Genomic DNA, 21470 nt, shown 5'->3' on the forward strand with positions numbered 1-21470 from the left:
ACTTTTGTTCCGTAAAAAGGAAAATGTAGCAAACAAAATGAAACGAAACGATTTAGCTTTGCTTGAAAAAACAATTTATACTACTTCTGCAAGTCTTATGACAGTTCCGTGAAATCTGACAACTAAGATTAAGGAAAAATTAAATACCCTTATATTCAAACGGCTTTAATTCATTTGTTCGTCGTTTAATATGTTTTACTATTTTCAGGCATAATTTTGTAGGAACGTAATTGTTAACTTTATGAGGCCCCTAGACCTCGGGGCCCTAGGGCAGTTTTCCTCTTGCCCCCCTTTCGGCGTGTCATAAGAATATCTTTCAATGAAGCCCCGTATGCCGGGGCGAAATATTAGCCTTCATTGATTTTATTCGCCTTTTCAGTATTAGCCTCGTTATCATGTCCAATACGCACTTAATTTTAGGATGTGTGCTGCTGCACGTAGTTAGTTAGACACTGATCTCAAAAAAATCTTTAGTTTGAGATCAGTGTCAGTTAGAGGACTTTTGATTTTGATGATGAAGCGGAAAACGTAAACGAAGTTCTTTTCTCTTTGCCACACTTCTTCGGTAGAGATCCCGCCACAGGCGCACAGGCGGCCCTGCATGTCTCAATATGACGTCATTGTCATCTGCGCTGTGTGTCGCGTGATAAGACTACGCAGCAATCTTAAGAGTTGGATTTTCTTTCGTAGTGCGCGTTTCAAGAAGCTGTTTCGAAAATTTGTGTTCGACTTTACAGAAAAATTTTTACCTGTTGGCTGCATATTACAGCAGACGATCTAGAGGATAAAAAATCTTCTAAGATGCAGCGTACTAGTTCAAAGGGAAATTTAGCAGAAGAACTGCTGCTCAAGTTGTAAGCATCTCTGCCTCTCATATACATTTTATCAGCTTGAATATTCAAAAGTATTGTATTAGCCAATGGTGAAAAATTGTGCGAATTCCAATAGAATATGAGCCTCCTAGAGCAAATGGAGCTATTTATCGTAACAGTCCGAACAAATCAACAAAGTGTGTTGCAGTAAGGCAATCAACAATCAATACAACATTTCGTATTTTATCACTTTATTAGTAAAAATATGTGGTATACATTACACGCTCATTTCAAACACACACTCTCCATTAAACCATAAGCAATTAGTTTTTAGTTATCCGTCCCTTTAGAAAATATAATTACAAAAGATATGTGTAAACGTTCCAAGTCAATTAACCAAGCGGCAAAAGATATTACCAACAATAAATGTGTTAACGATTAAACCTATGTAGATCTATTACGAGACAAAAGAAATTGTAAGAATACTGAAAACACGACCTTGGTTAATAACACGCTGGTTAATTACTCAAGTAAACCGTGGAAAAGGCGTTTGCGCGGCAAACTCCCTGCTCTCCGCGACACTATTTGAAATAGAAGCGGAGAAATGTCGTGTGTGAGAAAGAAATAAATGTTAACAACAGTCTGCTATTTTTATTTACCACAAAAGTAATCGATTTTCGATATTAAATTGACCGAAAGCTTAATGATTTTTACAACTTCGTTTTTTGGCCGACACGACTTCTAGACAAATTGCTACAGCAGTATATATCGTATTATGAATCCTCAGAACTCTAAAAACGGAAATCTGTGGTTTTCATCAACATGAAACCTTGCATATTAATATTGTAAACAAGCCTCAGCAATAAGGTATGGCAAGTTCAATCGATATGAACGGATTATATGTAATCCTGAACAAAAAGCGTTGTCGATCAAATCATTGTGGATTGCAACTTGACAAGATTTGTTAAAATAATGCGTCGAAGATCAGCGCATACGTATGAATGGGCTGAGTGAAAATTACTGTTTACTGGTCTATCATGAAGTGCTTGATGCCGTATAGGCAGAACTGTGCACGCTTTTGGTGTAGAGAACAGATCGTTCTTAGTTGCTAATCTGAATTTCACTCTTAACGCGATCACCAGGCAACTGTTATTGGCTTTGATGTATCTCATCAAAATAAACTTACCTAGAACATTCTAGGCTGTATTTCTCATTAATGAAAATACTAGGAAGAAGTATTTGTCATTTTGCAATAAATGCTAGATAAAGTTTGCGGTGATTATGAATAACATTTCAATTTTGGAGGCGGAAAGCATACCTTGATGGTAGGTGACGCAAGAATTGTTATGACAGTCATGTGAGCAATCCAACGTGACGGTATTCATTAACGACGAGTCGCCTTTTGTATGCTACAGAATTAATGATATGCATTCGAGAAAATGCAGAATCTTCTAAATCGAAGACAAAGCCGTCGAAGAAATCAAAGCTGCTTTGATGTTTTCTGTTTTATCATTTAAACTACCAGTTATTGAAATATCTGATAAATATTAATCAAGATATCTGATACAGCATAGATTTATCCAAAGAAGGAATGTTGCATTATTGAACAAAGGAAAGCTCATTTATTTCATGACTATGAGACAACTTATCATAGCTAAGAATTAAGAGTATGCTAAAAGTAAGGACATGCCTATTTTGTACCTACGGTTTTATGCCTTCCAAAGCAATAGAGGAATGACCCAAATGATCCACCGTATCTTCGGAAAAAGTGACAATTTTTTATAACAGTGCTATCCAGCCCTCGCTACTGTTCTGCTAATTCCCAATCAAAGTAACTTGAAGTTTAAGCAATAATTGACGAAAACTTGAATTTTAAGCAGTAATTGATTACCTCTCATTATTAACTTTGGTTTATCTATCTACTACTGGAAAAAGTCAAGCCCCTTTATATAAGGGCCACCAATAATCCACATATAACAGTCCACAATAATTCAATGTAAGAATCTGAAACTGCGCAAAAGGCATTAAGACAACCTAAACATGATTCATAAACAGACATTCTTATTGTTTTTATTGATAGATAAACTTTATAGAAAGAATTCCGTAAAGCTATTGGTCTAGGTGTGAAAGAATGGTGCCAAAAGTTTAGTAAATTCATCTTTTCGTTGCCGTAATAAAAAAATTCTTATTAATAAAGCTCTTTTTTAGTCTTTTACAAATATTTAAAGCAACCAGCCCATAGGTTGTAATTTTTCCTTGCTGTCTTAATTGAATGTTGTTTGTCTATTTAAAGTTGAAGGAAGTTGGGGCCTTAAAATTTAAAAATTCAACTAAATTTGTTGCATCATGGGTTAATATTAGAATAATTTTCGACAGTTGTGAACAAAACCTTGTAGCATAAAATTTGATAGCATAGATAACAATGTTGGATTGAAGGAAGGGGGGTTGCCTTTGATCAGAATTATAGCAGCTGATAGCTACATGGGTGATATTATTTTGGATGTTCTTCTATTCCATTTAGGGAAAAACATGACTATGATGCAAAAGAGCCTTGGAGGTGCTTGGCAGCCTGGTTCTTAGGCCCAAAGGCAGAGAATCGAGTTGAATTTAACAAGTTTGCTTTATCTATCTTGAATGACTATGAAGATTTTCGTGCTACGTACCAGCCTACAGATCCATTATATATCACAGAGGATGTTCGGCATTCGCCATCTTATGAAAAAGAAATTGAAAAGCTAGGGAAGGAGTTGAAAAAATTGATTGAAGAGCTCAAGAAATCGGTGCCATTCTTCAGCTACAGATATAAAGTATGAATTATTATTAAATTTCGTTTATTTTGTCATCTACACTGATTTAAAAAACCAAGCAACCTGAAATTTAGTACCTACGATAGTTTATATTACCTGCTTTTTTATTTTTATATAGGAGAGCATTGTCAAACAAAAGCTTAATGAAATTTAAATAATCTATCCAAAATTTGGTTTAATATAGCCTATATAAAAGCAGATCATCGTGGTTTCTAATCAAACCTACACGCACATTTGGTGAGTTTCTTGTTGTAATTGTAAGACGTTCTTCAGCTTGTTTTATTGTTTGTTCATTTATAAGAAACCAAGCAGGCTGTCCTCGCAAAGTAAATCACAGCTGAAAAATCTTGTTAGAGTTGACTTTAACCAAGCTATATTTTTATCTGCTGTTGGTACTGCAGGGCCACATGGTATGGGACATTTCTTTGCCCTCACTTCTTGGGTATTTATCTGGAATGCTGTGGAATCAAAACAATGTAGATTCGTCTACATCACCAGTAACAACATTAATCGAAGCTAGAGTTGGGAGACAGCTTTGCGAGATGTTTGGATTTCGTCAAGGTATCAAACTTATGAGATTCTTCTTTTTAGAACTATCATTATTCATATAAAACCTGGAAAAGCATCCATTTGTACACAGGAGACTAAAAATTTTTTACATAGAATGTATAACGATTACCACGCCAGAACCTTACCACGCAAAGTAAGATTCTGGCGCGGTAATCGTTATGCACTCGCTACGTAGTTTGTATCAGGTCTGGAGAAAAGGAGTTGGATAGAGGAAGAGATCTTTTCGTGCTTCACGTTTCTATTTCAAACATTGCTTTATATGGGAGAGAGAGACAACGAGAATTTTAAAGTATTCTGAATGACATCAATGGATTTGTACATTGCTTAGAGGCGAATTTAATCGATTATTGCATTTCTCACTCTTGCTATATTAAAAAGATAAGCTATGTTTGTTCTCAGAGAGCTCAGTGTAGCAACCTTGAAATCTTCTCAATGAAAATTTGATTTTAATGTGGAGTCACTGACTGATGGCAAACGTTGGGTAATGTTTGAGGTCTGACAGTTTCGGTCTGAGGAATTTCTTAACAAAACGAATATAATTGATTAAACATGTAAATCGATTTTGAAAGCATCATGAAGCAGAAGAGCCAACGTTTTGCCTCTTGGTAAGAAGAAATGCAATTTCTATTTGTGTCTAGACATTGGTGCAGCTCTTACATCACATCTAGGCTTATCAGAAATACCGGCAATATCACAGAATTATGCTAAATTATTCAAGGATTTCTATGACTTTCTTTGGCAAAATTATGTTTACAGTTTATACAAAAAGCCTATTTGCAAAATTTCATGACACATGAAAATGGACCACGTTGGCCTATTTCGTTTGCGTAAAAGCAGATGCTGAGTAAATTGCAATATGCTTGCTTTTAGATGACGAAATGAAGCCCTGGGGGCACATCACGAGTTGTGGATCTGTTGCCAATATTGAAGCATTATGGGCTGCTAGAAACTTAAAGTTCCATCCTATTGCTTTGCGAAATGCAGTTGCAAATGATGCCAGGCTTGCCATTGCCAGAGAGACAGCGCTTGTTTATCTGCCGCGGCTAGATAAGTATGCAAAGCTTGTTGATGCTGACAATTGGAGTCTTTTGAACATGGAGATAGACGATGTCTGCTATATAACGACAACTGTTGCTGAGCAATCTGGACTATCAATGAAAGCAGTAACTGTCATACTTGATGACTACAGTCAAGTTTCTCTTGGTCTGTTTGACTTCTTGAAGTTAAATGGAATCAACAGCCCCGTTATAATTTCACCAGCCACTAACCATTACTCGTGGCCTAAAGCAGTCACTCTGCTAGGCTTAGGACGTGCAAACCTTATCCAAGTGCCTGTTGACAATAATGGGAGGCAGGATCTCGAAGGTAGCTTTCTGTTGCGTCTCTTTTGCACTAAAAACTTTTTCAGTAATTTTTTTGTTGGTCAACCTAGGGAAATCAATGTTGCATGTTCAAAAATATAAACAAAGGGTAATTTAGGTATTTCAGCTTTCTAACTATAGCCAAATTTATCATGAGAACCTATCTATAGCAGGGTTTCGATTGTAAAAAACCAAAATTTTGAAATTTCTACTAATGTGATGATAGAAGATTCAAGAAAATTTAGCTTTTTGAACTGAATAATGGTATGTAATTTTAAAAAAGGGTTGAGATGATAAGCGAGAAAGACTTTGTTTTTTGGTTGACCTCCGAAATGTTGTCTTGCAAGTGTTTCTAATCATGTTGCATCCGGTTTGTTCTTGATGCATTCAGTGCTAAATGCTATTTGATTGTTCAGAGCTCCAAAGATTACTTGAGAGTTGCCTCAAGAACAAGATTCCTGTTTTATGTGTGGTAGCTATTATTGGGACAACAGAAGAAAGCGCCGTGGACCCAGTTGTTGATATCCTGGAAATCAGGGACAGATTTAAAATAAAGGTGAGATGTATCCACAACCTTGCATTTTGCGGTTTGGCGAGGACCACTCACTTGCTTGTGAGACCATCTTCAAGGTACAATCATAACTTGAAACAATAATCTAAGACATCGCTTTTATGGTTGTGCCAGGCAATGTCAGGTTTTATTAGGTTATCCCAGATTATGTCAGATTATGGCAGGTAAGGTCAGGTAAATTGGAAGCTCAGCCTTGTCCGCAAGTGTGACGCAGTGTGAGCCCTTTAAGAGAAAAATTCTGAGAAGAAATTATTCAGTTATTTGAATATTTGTAGCACTCTCTGGGCAACTGGTCTAGAATGGGATTAATTATATGAATTTCCAACGTTCATCTTTTTAATATTCACAACTTCTTCAAATATTTCTTTTAAAGCAACGCAGTCTTTCTGTAGCTTTTCTTGATACAAGTCTTTGACTTTAAGTCTTTTAGTCTTTGACTATATGGGCAAGATTTTTGATCGAGAAGAATGCATTCTATGCAGTTCTCTATAAGAAAAGTGTGTTGACTAAACTTCAGGGCCTTAATTTCTGGATTCACGCTGATGCTGCCTGGGGTGGATATCTGATGACAATGCTACGGGAGCCCATAGATTCAGGTACCAAAGAATCTGAGAGAAGCAAGATTGTCAAAGAAAACTGGAACATAATCAGCACAATACCACGAAGAACCCATTCTATACCTGTAAGCCGATTGGATACTTTAATATAATAATGTAATATATACTTTTTTCGTGATCCTTCTGCAATTTATAGCATTTCTGTTTATTTGCCTAGGTAGCTTAAAATCCTACTAAATGTTCTTCAATTTTGCACTGTTTTGTGTGTTACTTAGCTCTTAGGGAAGAAAGCTGAGGGACTTCACACGAAAGTTCCCCAAAGTTCTTATACTTTTCATCTCATTTAAGCGTATTTCTGTTATTCAGGCCTATGGTGGAGGTTTACTTTACAAACTATACGAAACATGTGCAATTTTATCCTTACACACTATCTAGAATAGTTTTTTGTGAGTATTATTACGGTTTGGCGAGGGGCTTCAGCGTACAAGTGACAAAAAAAGACGTACGTGCCATCTTTTAACCCAATTGGCTGTTAACGAAGTTAGAGGCTGGGTTCTCAACCAAAGGGACTGTAGATCCCCAAGCCAGCCACCTCGAAGGCTTACAAAAATAGCGTTTTCCTGTAAACATCCTTGTGTTCAGCTCAATACATGTCAGTACAGTAGATAATCAAAAAGCCATAGTTAGCAATAATAGCTCGGCTAAGCAGAATGATGTATGACTTGAACTGCCATTTTCCTTCTTTATAGTCAAATCTGGACCGTGGTCAATATATCATGCGATCTCTGGTAGAAAATGAAAACATTTCTCACAAAAGGAATCTGTCGACAAGGTACCGCCATGAAGTTGCTCCAAGCGACTTTGTACCAGATATTTCATTGTCTCCCTACGTTATTGAACAATACCAAGCGCTAAGAATGGTGGATACAATCACAGTAGACCCACATAAGGCAGGATTTTGTGTCTATCCTTCTGGTGCACTGTGTTACAGAAACGGGTCAATGCGCAGTTACATCGCTTTAGCAGCACCAGAAGTGTACCACGGAGAAGATGATCCATCGGTTGGAGTATACGGTTTGGAAGGTTCAAAGCCAGGAGCTGCTGCAACAAGTGTTCTTCTTTCCCATAATGTAGGTACAAAAAGTGATTTTCTTTTCTATCGTTTACTCCAAGGAAATCAATTCTTTCCAGTTCATCTGGTAAAATCTCTAATTACTATCAATAAAAGAGTCTCAAGGGCCCAAGGCCAAGGCATGCATACGAACTCGAGCGCAGCAATAATATAACATGAACTACTCGGTTGATGCCGATTCTGTGGCAAACCGTCCTAATGAAATTCTAAATCACTATTGACTTGCAATTCTTAACAAATAGTGTAATACCTATTATGTATTACAAGCATTGCACCAGTTATATTTCACTTACAGTACACAACCATGGTTAACGGAGCAAGGAATTTCTGTTCAAGAGCAAATTTATCATTTAAATCTACCATTTACTGGTTTTAAGATTAGAACAGGGTGCACTCCAAGCTTATTTCGTCCGTTTTCTAGGTTATTGGCCTAAACAAACTTGGATATGGGCGTATCTTGGGTCAGTGCACATTTGCAACCAAACTGTTCTATTGTATGTGGATGACAATAGCACAGGACGATGATCCATTTGTTTGTGTTAACTTTATCGACTCCCATCAAGGTAGCATGGAAGATATGAAGAAATTTATCAGAACAAAAATCCATGGGAAAACAAACAAGGAGATATTCCAAGTGAGTAAAATTCGTTTTACCTTTTGTCTTTATCTTTAAGAGACAGATCGACATAATGTGATGTTGAGAATTCGGCGTATGGAATATTGATAGGCTTTAATTAGCGTCTTTATATTGGTTTGGCGCTCATAACATACCTAATCTATCATGTGGAATAGCTTGGCTTCAGTAAGCTATCAAACTTTGAACGTCCAATTCCTTCGAATGAACTAATATGACTCGATCCGGCAATTTAGGAAGGCTACAATAACATTTGAACGCAATGCAAATATTAAAGGCTGAAGACGGAGCTTTTGTAATTTCAAGCTAAAAACAGGATGTATATCTGTTTTGATTATAAATTTACATAAATTATGCTTACGTTTTTACCAGGACAAAGAGGCCATGACGTTTCTGGCTGAAGTAGGACCAGATGCTCTAATCAATACATTTGTTGTGAACATAAAAAATGAAGACGGTTCACTCAACACTGATATCAACATTGCAAATGATTTGCAGTCAGAAATTTTCAAAGAGCTTTCAGGAAGGGTTGGCCTACCAACAAAACGAATACCGATGTATCTAACAACATCTGAATTCAATACAAAAAAATATGGGGTATCTTTGGATGCATTCAAAGAGAGACTTGGTGTAAGTATCTGTTAAACTCCCTTAAACTACAAATACGCCCTTCAAGTTATTTTCGATCCACACCTGGATAACAATTTTCTGCTTGCCTTTTGTCACTATCCGACCTTTAAACTCCGAAGAGTGTTGGATGAAAAGTACTTCAGTGTGATATGTCTCCGCTAGTTCGTGCCAGCTTCATATTTTGCGCCAGCTTCAGTTTTGCAGTTTTCTAGACCAAAAGCAAAGGGGTTTAAACTCTTTGGGGTCTGTTCTCCTTTTTTCTTGCCTTTAAACCATATGATAAAAACATAAATTCTGTATAGCTGCAAACTTTTGAAAAACTAGTGAGCATAGAATTCTATTTTTTAATGGTGAGATGATTCAATTTTCCAATATTCTCAGACTTACAGTTTTGTTTTTGGGCTACCTATTGTTGTAAAGTGCTTGAACCTTCGTAAATTTTCGTGGAGCGCTAGAAAATGATATTGGCAACTGATTTTGCTAGATTATACATTGAAGATCTCATTGTAAGAGTAATGCAACTTATTATTGTAAGGCAACCTTGCTTGTTTTTTTTAGCTTGAAGACATCACGAAATGCAATTTGAAGTTTCTCAGAAACACAGTCATGAATCCTTTTCAGTCAACCAATGGGTTTGTTGAAAAGATTGGAGCAACCTTCCATAACACTGTGTTGAACTGTATAGGAAAGGTACGTATACGTCCCTGCTTAGTGACTATAACTAGGAGTGTATTAGCAGCATTTTTATGAAGAGTCGAAATGCTTTAGCAATAAATGAAGTTTGGTTTCATTCCAAAGACTTGAATATTTGGTACAGGATGTTTAACAGGAGTGCATTGTAAAATGACATTTTTTATTGTTGCACAAGTTCTGTTCTCATTTTCTAAGTTTTTTCCATTGCTATAAAAATATGAGACAACGAGGAATTTGTGGTTATTAGGAGAACAGAGTCAAGTAGAGGAATTCAAAATCGGTGCACAAAAGTGTTTTGATGTTTGCAATATTCTTGCGGTCATGCTTCTTTTAATAATGACTGTCTTCTTGGAAAAACGGAAATATTATTATTTTACTTTCAACCAATTGCAGATTAAAGACAAGCCTTACAACCACGAGTTCGTTAGCAGTCACATGAGTAAGAGTGGCACTCTCTATTGTTCAAACTTGCCATCTTTTACTCACAGCGCAAGGCGATACCATATTGTGATACGATTGCAAATGGTTGACAGGCTCGTGATGTCTAAATTAAGGCAGATGCAAAAAGTAGGGAAAGTACGCAGCATAATTCTCAAGACTTCAAATTCAATGCAAATGCATGACATTGCCCGTTCTCAACAAGAGATTGAGTTTGATATGTTCATTTGCCAACAACAGCAGCAACATGATAATCAAACGATGAAGCTGCTTTCAAAGAATGTGAAGCTGGTGGTTGATGACGTCTTTAGATACGAGCATCTTCGCCCGCATGCCCTTGATATAGATTACCCTGTGTGGCAAAAGTACTTCCTGTTTGGGAATCTTGATGAAGTTTACATCACACACTGCATGACGAAGAAAGAAGACTTTTTCCAGGTAATGTAAAATGTCAGAGTTTACTTCTTTTTAAAAAATGACGAAAGCTCTTAAAAGTTTGGTTTTTATAAGATATTCTAAAAGTCAGAAGCGAATCTATACATTTAACGTAAAACTGCCTCCTCTAGTTTTTCTGTTCAGCCAGGTAGCGCTTTCTTTGATGCATTTTTTGCTTCAATATCTTGTTAATATGAAATGCCATATCCCATGTTGGGTGCTAAATATAGAATGATAAGAAAATTACAGACTTGACCTAATTAGAATACCAGGAAGAGCTCCTGTCCACTTTACCCTACCGCCGCTACAAAATTATTAACCAGCCAGCCGAATAACTTAGCCAAAACGCATAAAATAATTTTGATGGGCAAGGTGCTCGATATACTTGCCCATGCCTGTTTTCCCAAAGACTATTTAAGGTTACATATTGTAGATATAGAACGGTTCTAAGCTGCTACTCTTGAGTCTAGCGCTGGATGCGATTTTTTTGCAGTTGGTTCGTTTGGATCATATACCACACAGTCTGTCTGCAGAAGTGGTTGACACAGGAGTCGAGATAACCATTCTAGGTGTTCATGGGTCACCATTGGTGTATGACGGCGTTATTCAAGATCCATTGCAGGCTGAGAGATATCAGGTGATCTTAAGAAGCTTTGACGATATAGAGATTAGGACTGAAATAGGCCTTCATACAGAGAATGCCAAAATATGGTTTCAAGAACTCGAATAATTTCGCTGATATTAACTATTATATTTATGTACAAAGTAGCAACATGGCTATCACATTAACGACAGACATAGACGTACAAACTTAGCATATATTTTTAGCTGCATATCATTTGCCGTAGCGAGTTTTTCGCAGCAGTAAAGCAGACGCCTTTCTACTATCTGAAGAAATGCCAGCTGTAATGTATAGATAGTTTAGTCCAAGACATAACAAATGCTGATGTTAAGGTCTAATAGTTTATTTACTATGATTGGGATCTGTTTGAATTAATATACTGCGGCTGATGTATAAGCAAACAATATATTTATAAATCTTCTATCATTTAATGATAACCTTTAACATAAAAGTTTTCTCACACAGTAATAAATTATTTTTTGTGTATAAATTAGATAAAAACTTTAGAATTTAGAACTTAGACAGTTTAAGATATTTCTACAGAAAATCTTGGAGTTTTCTTTCATATTCTACTGCAACTTCCTGAATAGATCCCATTAAATGTTTGGCACGGGAGGCATACATTATCTCAATTGATCTTAACTGGATTTTATTTGAATGCATCTTACAGGTTTTAAAAAGAGGCGGCCGTTTGAAGCTGTAGATGCCCCGTATTTTTACCAAATTCTTGTTGTCCCAAAAAAAACTCTTTTCCTTCTAGCGTTAAGGCCAATTAAACCCTACATCATGCTACAATTTTTCTACGGTATTTATAATCTTCAATAAGGTGTAAAATTTTAGTTTGATGATGAATTTGATGGACTAAATCTGTATTTCGGAACTGTTTTGCCTACCTTTCTGACATTATTTCACGTGGTATACACTGAGAACTGTTTTCAACCATGTCTTCGCTAATCTCTACTATTCTTAAACTATTACAGTACCAGAAGGTTAGTTGTCCGATCTGTGTTTCAATTTCTCAAAGTGCATTATTATCACACAGATCAGAACATGTTACAAAACAAGTCACTGGCAAGTCGCTTAATGAATTTAGCATAACATTTTACTCAACAGTTTGATATGCAGCAAGTCCCAAATTTATGCACTTGCATATGGAAAAAGGTTAGGTATCTGTTCAATTGAATGGGAAAATCTCGTTAATAATCAAAATTTGTTTACCAAGGCATTCTTAATTTGATAAAAGTATCACTGAACAGTGCCTAGCTATTCGATCTGCAGAGTAGATATTCAATCAAACTTCTTGATTGAATAACATTCAGTTTGTGTATCCACGGCCTAAGGCTAGAATCCTTCACTCACAGTAAGCTTGAAACTAAAAAAACTTGCAATATTTCAATGATTTTTTTCAACATAGGCCATTGTTTCTGAAGTTATTTCTCTATGAATTTGCAACCTAGTTAGTGCTACTTTACTTCCGTGGAAATAAGGGTACTGTTCCAAACAGAAACTTATTTATTCAAACTTCAGAGGTATATTAAACTAGATATCCTCTAATAACAAATTTCGTAATAAAAAAGCTTAAAAGAATAGTATAAAATTGAGGTTACCCCTTATTGAAACGTATCCACCTTAATAGGAGTCTGTTTGCTGTTTGCGTACGAAACCTACTGGATAGAGAATCTACTGACGCGGTATGGATTCCAGCTCGTGTTGTCCCTGCTGGGACCTTGTCAGGTTGCTTTGGACTTACCTGTATTGATTGGACATTTGGCTTTACCTTAAGTTTTAGCTCACAAATATGCTCGATAATTTGTCCTAGAAAGCTTTGGTATACGGATACTTAGGCTTACAACACTACAAGTGGCAAAGTGCGTGGAATATTTTTTAGTGTAAAATCTTTATCTCTTTGGCGTTTCTGTTCGAACTGTTTCCAGGACGACAGCTTGGGCTTTTTGACATTATGCAACAAGCAACACACCATTGCAATCTTTTTTTGTTCCATCCATATTTTGCTCTTCGCGGACCGTTAAGTCCCCATATGGGTGGATCCTCTTTGTAGGCTTCCAGACTGTGTTGTTCCAGAAGAACAGTATTCAGTCTTTTTCAGACCGGTGCGTACAACAGGTTCTCTAATGAAACTGAAGAGAATATAAGACCTTCCTTTCCTTCTACTTCATCTTCTAATGCTTCTAACAGTCACCTTTGCGCCCACACGTCCACATCTTTATAACCTTTCGCTTCACAGCAGGATTAAATGTACATGATATGATAGGATTGAAAAATGAACTCGCCATTATAAAAACCCATTTCCAGCAAGGCATGAACCCTCGGATATTGCTGCTATTCCCAATGATAACAAAGATACCATAAGCAAAAAAGGGTGAGAAACACACGAAGTGAGAAAGGATTATAAACCCACCAACCAATAGAAGATTTTTATCTTTTTCAGTTAGCCGGTGTTGACCAAAGCGCTGTAAATTCGCCTCAATCTCTCGACGGATGCCTCGAGCACGAAGCAGAATCTTGACATAGCTGAAAACAATAACGATTGAGGCAAACACGCAGAGGACTAAATTGGTCAAAAAGAAAACTTTGCTTGTTGTAAAGTAGTAGAATGTAATGTAAACAGCTATGGAGACGAACCAAACGCCAGTCACAAGAATAGTCAGAAAAAATGATGTTACACGAGCGTTGTGTATATATGGGTAGAAAATGCACGTGTACCTTTCCACTGCTATAATTGTTATTGTTATGAACGATACTGATCCTAGAATCATTTTCAGGCTAGTTGTGACATTGGCAAAGGAGCAAGGGCTTTTCAAAGTAGCAACATATACTGCTTCAGCGAAGTTGCTTGGCAGGGAGAATATCCCTGTAAAAAGGTCAGTAAATGCCAAGTTAAGTAAAAGTATTTGACAAGGCTCCGTCCGCTCATTTGACTTGAGAACAGCAAAAATATAAGTAAGGTTCAATATTGTAGTAGGAATTGACAGCACGATGCTGGAAACTCCGCAGGCGTAGCTGCTGGCGATGTAAGACGATATGTTTCTTGGAACTAAAACAAAATCCCAACAAGAGAGCACCATGTTTGAATCGTTCACTTGAAAACAATATCTTTATACTTGAATTTGGTCACGAAAGTGACTTTAAGCTATAACTGCGTGGATATCAACCGTAGAATCAATCTTTTTTTAATAAAATGCCCGATGGAAATCATGCAGCTGTATTGTTCTTTTATTCCTGCTTTTAATAAATGCATCTTTAAATAGAGGTATTTTGGACGCAGTTTATCTCCAACCACAAGCAAAAAACTCAATTTGTTTTATTTTCTAATTTTAAAAACTGGACTAACTGAGAACAATTTACATTTGTTATTAAGGATAAGTGTTTAAATACTGCAGGTGAACATCGGTGTTAAATTACTTCTTCAAAGCGATTAGCTGATAATTATGATAAAGGGCCTTCCTAATAGCCTGTGCTCCAGACCCCTAACTTTCAAGTTAGGGGTCTGGACACAGGCTACTTCCTAAAGGCTTGGCACACTACACTAAATTTTTAGAAAGTTTCATTTTGCATTCTCCTTTCCCGTCCGAACCATGTTGTTTTGTGCAATCAAGGAAGGAATTTAGTGGCGAGGATGGAGGGGGGGGGGGGGGAGTTGTTAGATAATGATTGGATTTTGATGCCACACCCTTAAGGCGATTGGAAAATGAAAGAAGCGTCCATTTTTAAAATTAAGTTTTCCACTTTAAGTTAAAAAAGATAAGATTATAAATTCAAGTGAATTTTTTGCAACATTGTGTTCACACTGACTGCAAAAATTGCTTTTTACCAAATCGCAGCAGAATTGGAAGGGGGTGTCGCTTCCTCCATACCCCCAGTAAATCCGTCCCAGCGTGCATTATAAGTGGCCCGGTGTGGCCAAATGAAATTATTTGATATCTTGCTCCAAAGTCAACATATTTTCGAGGGGAATGTTATAAAACGTGGTGGATTTTCCAGCAAAATTGTCTTCATCTGTTTTGTCGATATATATATATCACTTTCACGACCCTCGTTTACATTCGCTTTTGACTTAAAAAACCGCTTGTAAGAAACTCTAGTAGCCCTTCATCAATGTTTGTCCGGTGCTACTGAAAAGGGGCATTCATATTTTTTTCTCTGACAGCTGTACGCCTTTATTCTAATCTACCTTCCTGTGTATGGGGGCAAAAGGTGCCAAAAGGAGCAGGAAACCAATGCTCCAACATTCAGTAAACATACTGAGATTACCGAAATTCAATGCACGGCTCCTGTATATGATCCTTCTGCTTCTTTTCCTTTGGAGTTTTTCATCTAGGATTAGGTAACCATTAAACTGATAACCAAAATTACCGCAATTCCTTGATTAAGCACACAGACGCATAATTAATTTCCTGACTTTTGACTTGGCGCTTTTTCGACAGGGCGTTTGCTCGATGGGGCGCTTCTTTATTTGCATTCAGCAGTTTACGAAATCTCTTACTTTTTTGACATTTTGGACCTAGCCTGACCCAGGGTAGTCGTAGCCTGCGCGCAGACTCGTCGAGGCTCATTTTATCTAGAAATTGTTATGCAATTTATGTACACGTGACCTGAATTACAGGTCTGATCTCCGGTGTAATACTTTTTTTTGCGTGGTTACCAGAATCTGCGTGGGATACTGCATCAGGGCAAGATGCATTATGCCAAACGCTGCATCACATGACGACAACATCTCATCATTCTCACATCTACTTTTGAGATGAACAAAACTTTAAGGAGGAAAATATGGGATTTTGCCCACGCATGCGCAAGAATAAAAGTAACATGAAATGTTTCAGGTAATCTACAATCTTTTTGTGTTCCCCTTACGTACAATTTGTGAGCGTTTTTCGTGAGAGAAACCACTTTATTTTGGACAAGAATCGAAAATAATGAGCCCACGCAGAAAAATTGGAAATGTGAAGTTTCAATTTATCTGCGTGGCCTACTTTATCTGCCCCCCTGTCTAAGTCTACAACTTGTCACTGTTCCTATTGCTTCAAATCGATGAGAACTATCGTATTATCAACGTTTTTGGAAAAAAATTGCTACATTTTGGACAAGAACCGAAAATAATGAGCCCACGCAGAAAAATTGAAAATGTGAAGTTTCAATTTATCTGCGTGGCCTACTTTATCTGCCCCCCTGTCTAAGTCTACAACTTGTCACTGTTCTTAATGCTTCAAATCGATGAGAACTATCGTATTATCAACGTTTTTGGTAAAAAATTGCTACATTTTGGACAAGAACCGAAAATAATGAGCCCACGCAGAAAAATTGGAAATGTGAAGTTTCAATTTATCTGCGTGGCCTACTTTATCTGCCCCCCTGTCTAAGTCTACAACTTGTCACTGTTCCTATTGCTTCAAATCGATGAGAACTATCGTATTATCAACGTTTTTGGTAAAAAATTGCTACATTTTGGACAAGAACCGAAAATAATTAGCCCACGCAGAAAAATTGGAAATGTGAAGTTTCATTTTTTCTGCGTGGCCTACCTTATCTGCCCCCCTGTCTAAGTCTACAACTTGTCACTGTTCTTAATGCTTCAAATCGATGAGAACTATCAAATTATCAACGTTTCTGATAAAAAGTTGCTATATTTTGGACAAGAACCGAAAATAATGAGCCCACGCAGAAAAATTGGAAATGTGAAGTTTCAATTTATCTGCGTGGTCTACTTTGTCTGCCCCCCTGTCTAAGTCTACAAGTTTTCACTGTTCTTAATGCTTCAAATCGATGAGAACTATCAAATTATCAACGTTTCTGATAAAAAGTTGCTATATTTTGGACAAGAACCGAAAATAATGAGCCCACGCAGAAAAATTGGAAATGTGAAGTTTCAATTTATCTGCGTGGCCTACCTTATCTGCCCCCCTGTCTAAATCTACAACTTATCACTGTTCTTAATGCTTCAAATCGATGAGAACTATCGTATTATCAACGTTTTTGGTAAAAAATTGCTACATTTTGGACTAGAAGCGAAAATAATTAGCCCACGCAGAAAAATTGGAAATGTGAAGTTTCTTTTTTTCTGCGTGGCCTACCTTATCTGCCCCCCTGTCTAAGTCTACAACTTGTCACTGTTCTTAATGCTTCAAATCGATGAGAACTATCAAATTATCAACGTTTCTGATAAAAAGTTGCTATATTTTGGACAAGAACTGAAAATAATGAGCCCACGCAGAAAAATTGGAAATGTGAAGTTTCAATTTATCTGCGTGGCCTACCTTATCTGTCCCCCTGTCTAAGTCTACAAGTTTTCACTGTTCTTAATGCTTCAAATCGATGAGAACTATCAAATTATCAACGTTTCTGATAAAAAGTTGCTATATTTTGGACAAGAACCGAAAATAATGAGCCCACGCAGAAAAATTGGAAATGTGAAGTTTCAATTTATCTGCGTGGCCTACCTTATCTGCCCCCCTGTCTAAGTCTACAACTTGTCACTGTTCTTAATGCTTCAAATCGATGAGAACTATCAAATTATCAACGTTTTTGGTAAAAAATTGCTACATTTTGGACAAGAATCGAAAATAATTAGCCCACGCAGAAAAATTGGAAATGTGAACTTTCAATTTATCTGCGTGGCCTACCTTATTTGCCCCCCTGTCTAAATCTACAACTTATCACTGTTCTTAATGCTTCAAATCGATGAGAACTATCGTATTATCAACGTTTTTGGTAAAAAATTGCTACATTTTGGACAAGAACCGAAAATAATTAGCCCACGCAGAAAAATTGGAAATGTGAAGTTTCTTTTTTTCTGCGTGGCCTACCTTATCTGCCCCCCTGTCTAAGTCTACAACTTGTCACTGTTCTTAATGCTTCAAATCGATGAGAACTATCAAATTATCAACGTTTCTGATAAAAAGTTGCTATATTTTGGACAAGAACTGAAAATAATGAGCCCACGCAGAAAAATTGGAAATGTGAAGTTTCAATTTATCTGCGTGGCCTACCTTATCTGCCCCCCTGTCTAAGTCTACAAGTTTTCACTGTTCTTAATGCTTCAAATCGATGAGAACTATCAAATTATCAACGTTTCTGATAAAAAGTTGCTATATTTTGGACAAGAACCGAAAATAATGAGCCCACGCAGAAAAATTGGAAATGTGAAGTTTCAATTTATCTGCGTGGCCTACCTTATCTGCCCCCCTGTCTAAGTCTACAACTTGTCACTGTTCTTAATGCTTCAAATCGATGAGAACTATCAAATTATCAACGTTTTTGGTAAAAAATTGCTACATTTTGGACAAGAATCGAAAATAATTAGCCCACGCAGAAAAATTGGAAATGTGAACTTTCAATTTATCTGCGTGGCCTACCTTATCTGCCCCCCTGTCTAAATCTACAACTTATCACTGTTCTTAATGCTTCAAATCGATGAGAACTATCGTATTATCAACGTTTTTGGTAAAAAATTGCTACATTTTGGACAAGAACCGAAAATAATTAGCCCACGCAGAAAAATTGGAAATGTGAAGTTTCTTTTTTTCTGCGTGGCCTACCTTATCTGCCCCCCTGTCTAAGTCTACAACTTGTCACTGTTCTTAATGCTTCAAATCGATGAGAACTATCAAATTATCAACGTTTCTGATAAAAAGTTGCTATATTTTGGACAAGAACTGAAAATAATGAGCCCACGCAGAAAAATTGGAAATGTGAAGTTTCAATTTATCTGCGTGGCCTACCTTATCTGCCCCCCTGTCTAAGTCTACAAGTTTTCACTGTTCTTAATGCTTCAAATCGATGAGAACTATCAAATTATCAACGTTTCTGATAAAAAGTTGCTATATTTTGGACAAGAACCGAAAATAATGAGCCCACGCAGAAAAATTGGAAATGTGAAGTTTCAATTTATCTGCGTGGCCTACCTTATCTGCCCCCCTGTCTAAGTCTACAACTTGTCACTGTTCTTAATGCTTCAAATCGATGAGAACTATCAAATTATCAACGTTTTTGGTAAAAAATTGCTACATTTTGGACAAGAATCGAAAATAATTAGCCCACGCAGAAAAATTGGAAATGTGAACTTTCAATTTATCTGCGTGGCCTACCTTATCTGCCCCCCTGTCTAAATCTACAACTTATCACTGTTCTTAATGCTTCAAATCGATGAGAACTATCGTATTATCAACGTTTTTGGTAAAAAATTGCTACATTTTGGACAAGAACCGAAAATAATTAGCCCACGCAGAAAAATTGGAAATGTGAACTTTCAATTTATCTGCGTGGCCTACCTTATTTGCCCCCCTGTCTAAATCTACAACTTATCACTGTTCTTAATGCTTCAAATCGATGAGAACTATCAAATTATCAACGTTTCTGATAAAAAGTTGCTATATTTTGGACAAGAACTGAAAATAATGAGCCCACGCAGAAAAATTGGAAATGTGAAGTTTCAATTTATCTGCGTGGCCTACCTTATCTGCCCCCCTGTCTAAGTCTACAAGTTTTCACTGTTCTTAATGCTTCAAATCGATGAGAACTATCAAATTATCAACGTTTCTGATAAAAAGTTGCTATATTTTGGACAAGAACCGAAAATAATGAGCCCACGCAGAAAAATTGGAAATGTGAAGTTTCAATTTTTCTGCGTGGCCTACCTTATCTGTAGTGATTGGGGCTCTTCAATTTCAGTTGGCAGATTTTGCCACATTTATTGGTCAATAAATCTAATGGTCTCAGTACCATGTGTTGTTGCACTTCTCTGTACCTCTTTGTTCCAGTGCTGTTCTTCCACTGAGAAAAATAACGTTGCTGTTTGCTCGAAATTCATATTTTAGGTTTCTAGTAACAAAGACATCCACCATTAATGCCGGATTCAGGTTATTGACAGTTTTATGTATCCCAGCCAAGAATAGCTGTAAATCTATCTGGTGAATAGACACTGATTCTGTTTTATTAAATAAGGACTCTTTCTGTTTTAGTAAGTAATTGATCAAAATTGGAAGTGCTATCTTTGCATATGATTGGAAGAGCACATTCATGAATCTTGTTTACCGTAAAAGCTCTATTAAGCCCTCTCTCTATTTAGCCCCCCTTTCTAATAAACCCATCTTTTAGGCAGAAATTTGAAATAAGCCCCCACTCTCTATTAAGCCCCCCCCCCAATTTTTATACAAGTGCAATGTTTTAGTGATAGCTTATGATGTATTTCGTCGTAATATTGCCAATTTTTTAATTTCATGTGTTTGAAAGTGATTCTTTTAAAGCAATACCAGATGATGATGTTTTGCAGGAAGATATTGTTGATTTGATTATTTATTCAGACGAAGATGAGGAAAGACTTAAAATTTCATTGAATTCCATGAAATAACGATTAGATTTCAGCCACTGTTCTGTTATACATTTTCGTTTTTAGACATAAACCAGAAAGCTACAGGAAAATAAAAAGCATTATTGTATCCTTGATCTTGTTTTTTGATAGAAGCCCCCCTCCCTCTCCAATAAGCCCCACTCTCTATTAAGCCCCCCTCTAGGACCCCGAAAATTAAATAAGCCCCCGGGGGCTTGATAGAGCTTTTACGGTATTTCATTATTTAAATTACTACCATGGAACATCCACAGAAGTAGGCAATAACTAAAATTAGACATTATAAGGGAGTTCATTGCTAGAACTAGTTGAGGTGCAGCCATTAATGTTGATATGCGATTTATAGCAAGAAGTTTTTGACTGGCCTTTTTCGGAGGTTTGCAAAGATTGGAAGCTTAACATTTTGTCGAAGGTTATTCTAAGAATGTGTCTCTTTGGTACTCTCTTTTATCAAATTTATACAGAGACCCCTTTATCTTTTTTCCCGAATATTAGATGTCATCTTTCTTCGTTCATTTTCATGTAACTATCCTCAAACCATTGTGATAACAAGCAAGCGTTTCTTTCGAGTGATTCTAATATTAGGTGCAGATCGGATCCACAAGGAAAGATAGTAGTATCATCCACATAATTACATAGAAAGTAGAAAGTAGGACAAAGAGCTACAAAGTACATGGTTGCAAATCCCTATTCTAAGCGTAGAAAGGTGTAAATGTTTTCGAGATTGGGATTGGTAAACTCACATTGTATTCTTTGTTGTACCTTTTAGTGCAAACCGTCTCCATTCCACACCCTTACTATACATCATGGGCACATGCTCTGCACTTTGTTTCCCCATTTTGCTATA

At 36.8% G+C, this 21470-nt stretch overlaps 2 protein-coding genes across 2 annotated transcripts; one reads left to right on the forward strand and one right to left on the reverse strand.

The window, feature by feature from the left end:
- Window positions 1-442: 442 nt before the first annotated feature.
- On the forward strand, window positions 443-11992 carry LOC135684660 (uncharacterized). The gene is made up of 12 exons (XM_089115547.1): window positions 443-854; window positions 3334-3619; window positions 4021-4180; window positions 5060-5554; window positions 5967-6106; window positions 6639-6803; window positions 7428-7808; window positions 8232-8444; window positions 8817-9074; window positions 9633-9764; window positions 10161-10643; window positions 11134-11992. Exons 1-12 carry the CDS (start codon window positions 802-804, stop codon window positions 11368-11370), a joined length of 3003 nt encoding a protein of 1000 aa, XP_088971673.1. The 5' UTR covers window positions 443-801; the 3' UTR covers window positions 11371-11992.
- Window positions 11993-12440: 448 nt separating this feature from the next.
- LOC148957330 (melanopsin-like) lies at window positions 12441-14629 on the reverse strand. Its single transcript, XM_089115548.1, has one exon. The coding sequence runs from the start codon at window positions 14346-14348 to the stop codon at window positions 13452-13454; it is 897 nt and encodes a 298-aa protein (XP_088971674.1). The 5' UTR covers window positions 14349-14629; the 3' UTR covers window positions 12441-13451.
- Between the last annotated feature and the right edge of the window lie 6841 nt (window positions 14630-21470).

This window comes from Rhopilema esculentum, unplaced genomic scaffold, assembly GCF_057945365.1.
Source record: "Rhopilema esculentum isolate cy_ngs unplaced genomic scaffold, ASM5794536v1 HiC_scaffold_34, whole genome shotgun sequence".
NCBI classification, from domain to species: Eukaryota; Metazoa; Cnidaria; class Scyphozoa; order Rhizostomeae; family Rhizostomatidae; genus Rhopilema; species Rhopilema esculentum.

Bases quoted from the DNA above. Each gene is read 5' to 3' on its own strand.
- LOC135684660 (XM_089115547.1), top strand. From the start codon at position 802: ATGCAGCGTACTAGTTCAAAGGGAAATTTAGCAGAAGAACTGCTGCTC. The intron at 4,181-5,059 runs GTATCAAACTTA...GCTTGCTTTTAG, and splicing joins GATGTTTGGATTTCGTCAAG to ATGACGAAATGAAGCCCTGG. The intron at 7,809-8,231 runs GTAGGTACAAAA...TCCGTTTTCTAG, and splicing joins GTGTTCTTCTTTCCCATAAT to GTTATTGGCCTAAACAAACT.
- LOC148957330 (XM_089115548.1), bottom strand. From the start codon at position 14,348: ATGGTGCTCTCTTGTTGGGATTTTGTTTTAGTTCCAAGAAACATATCG.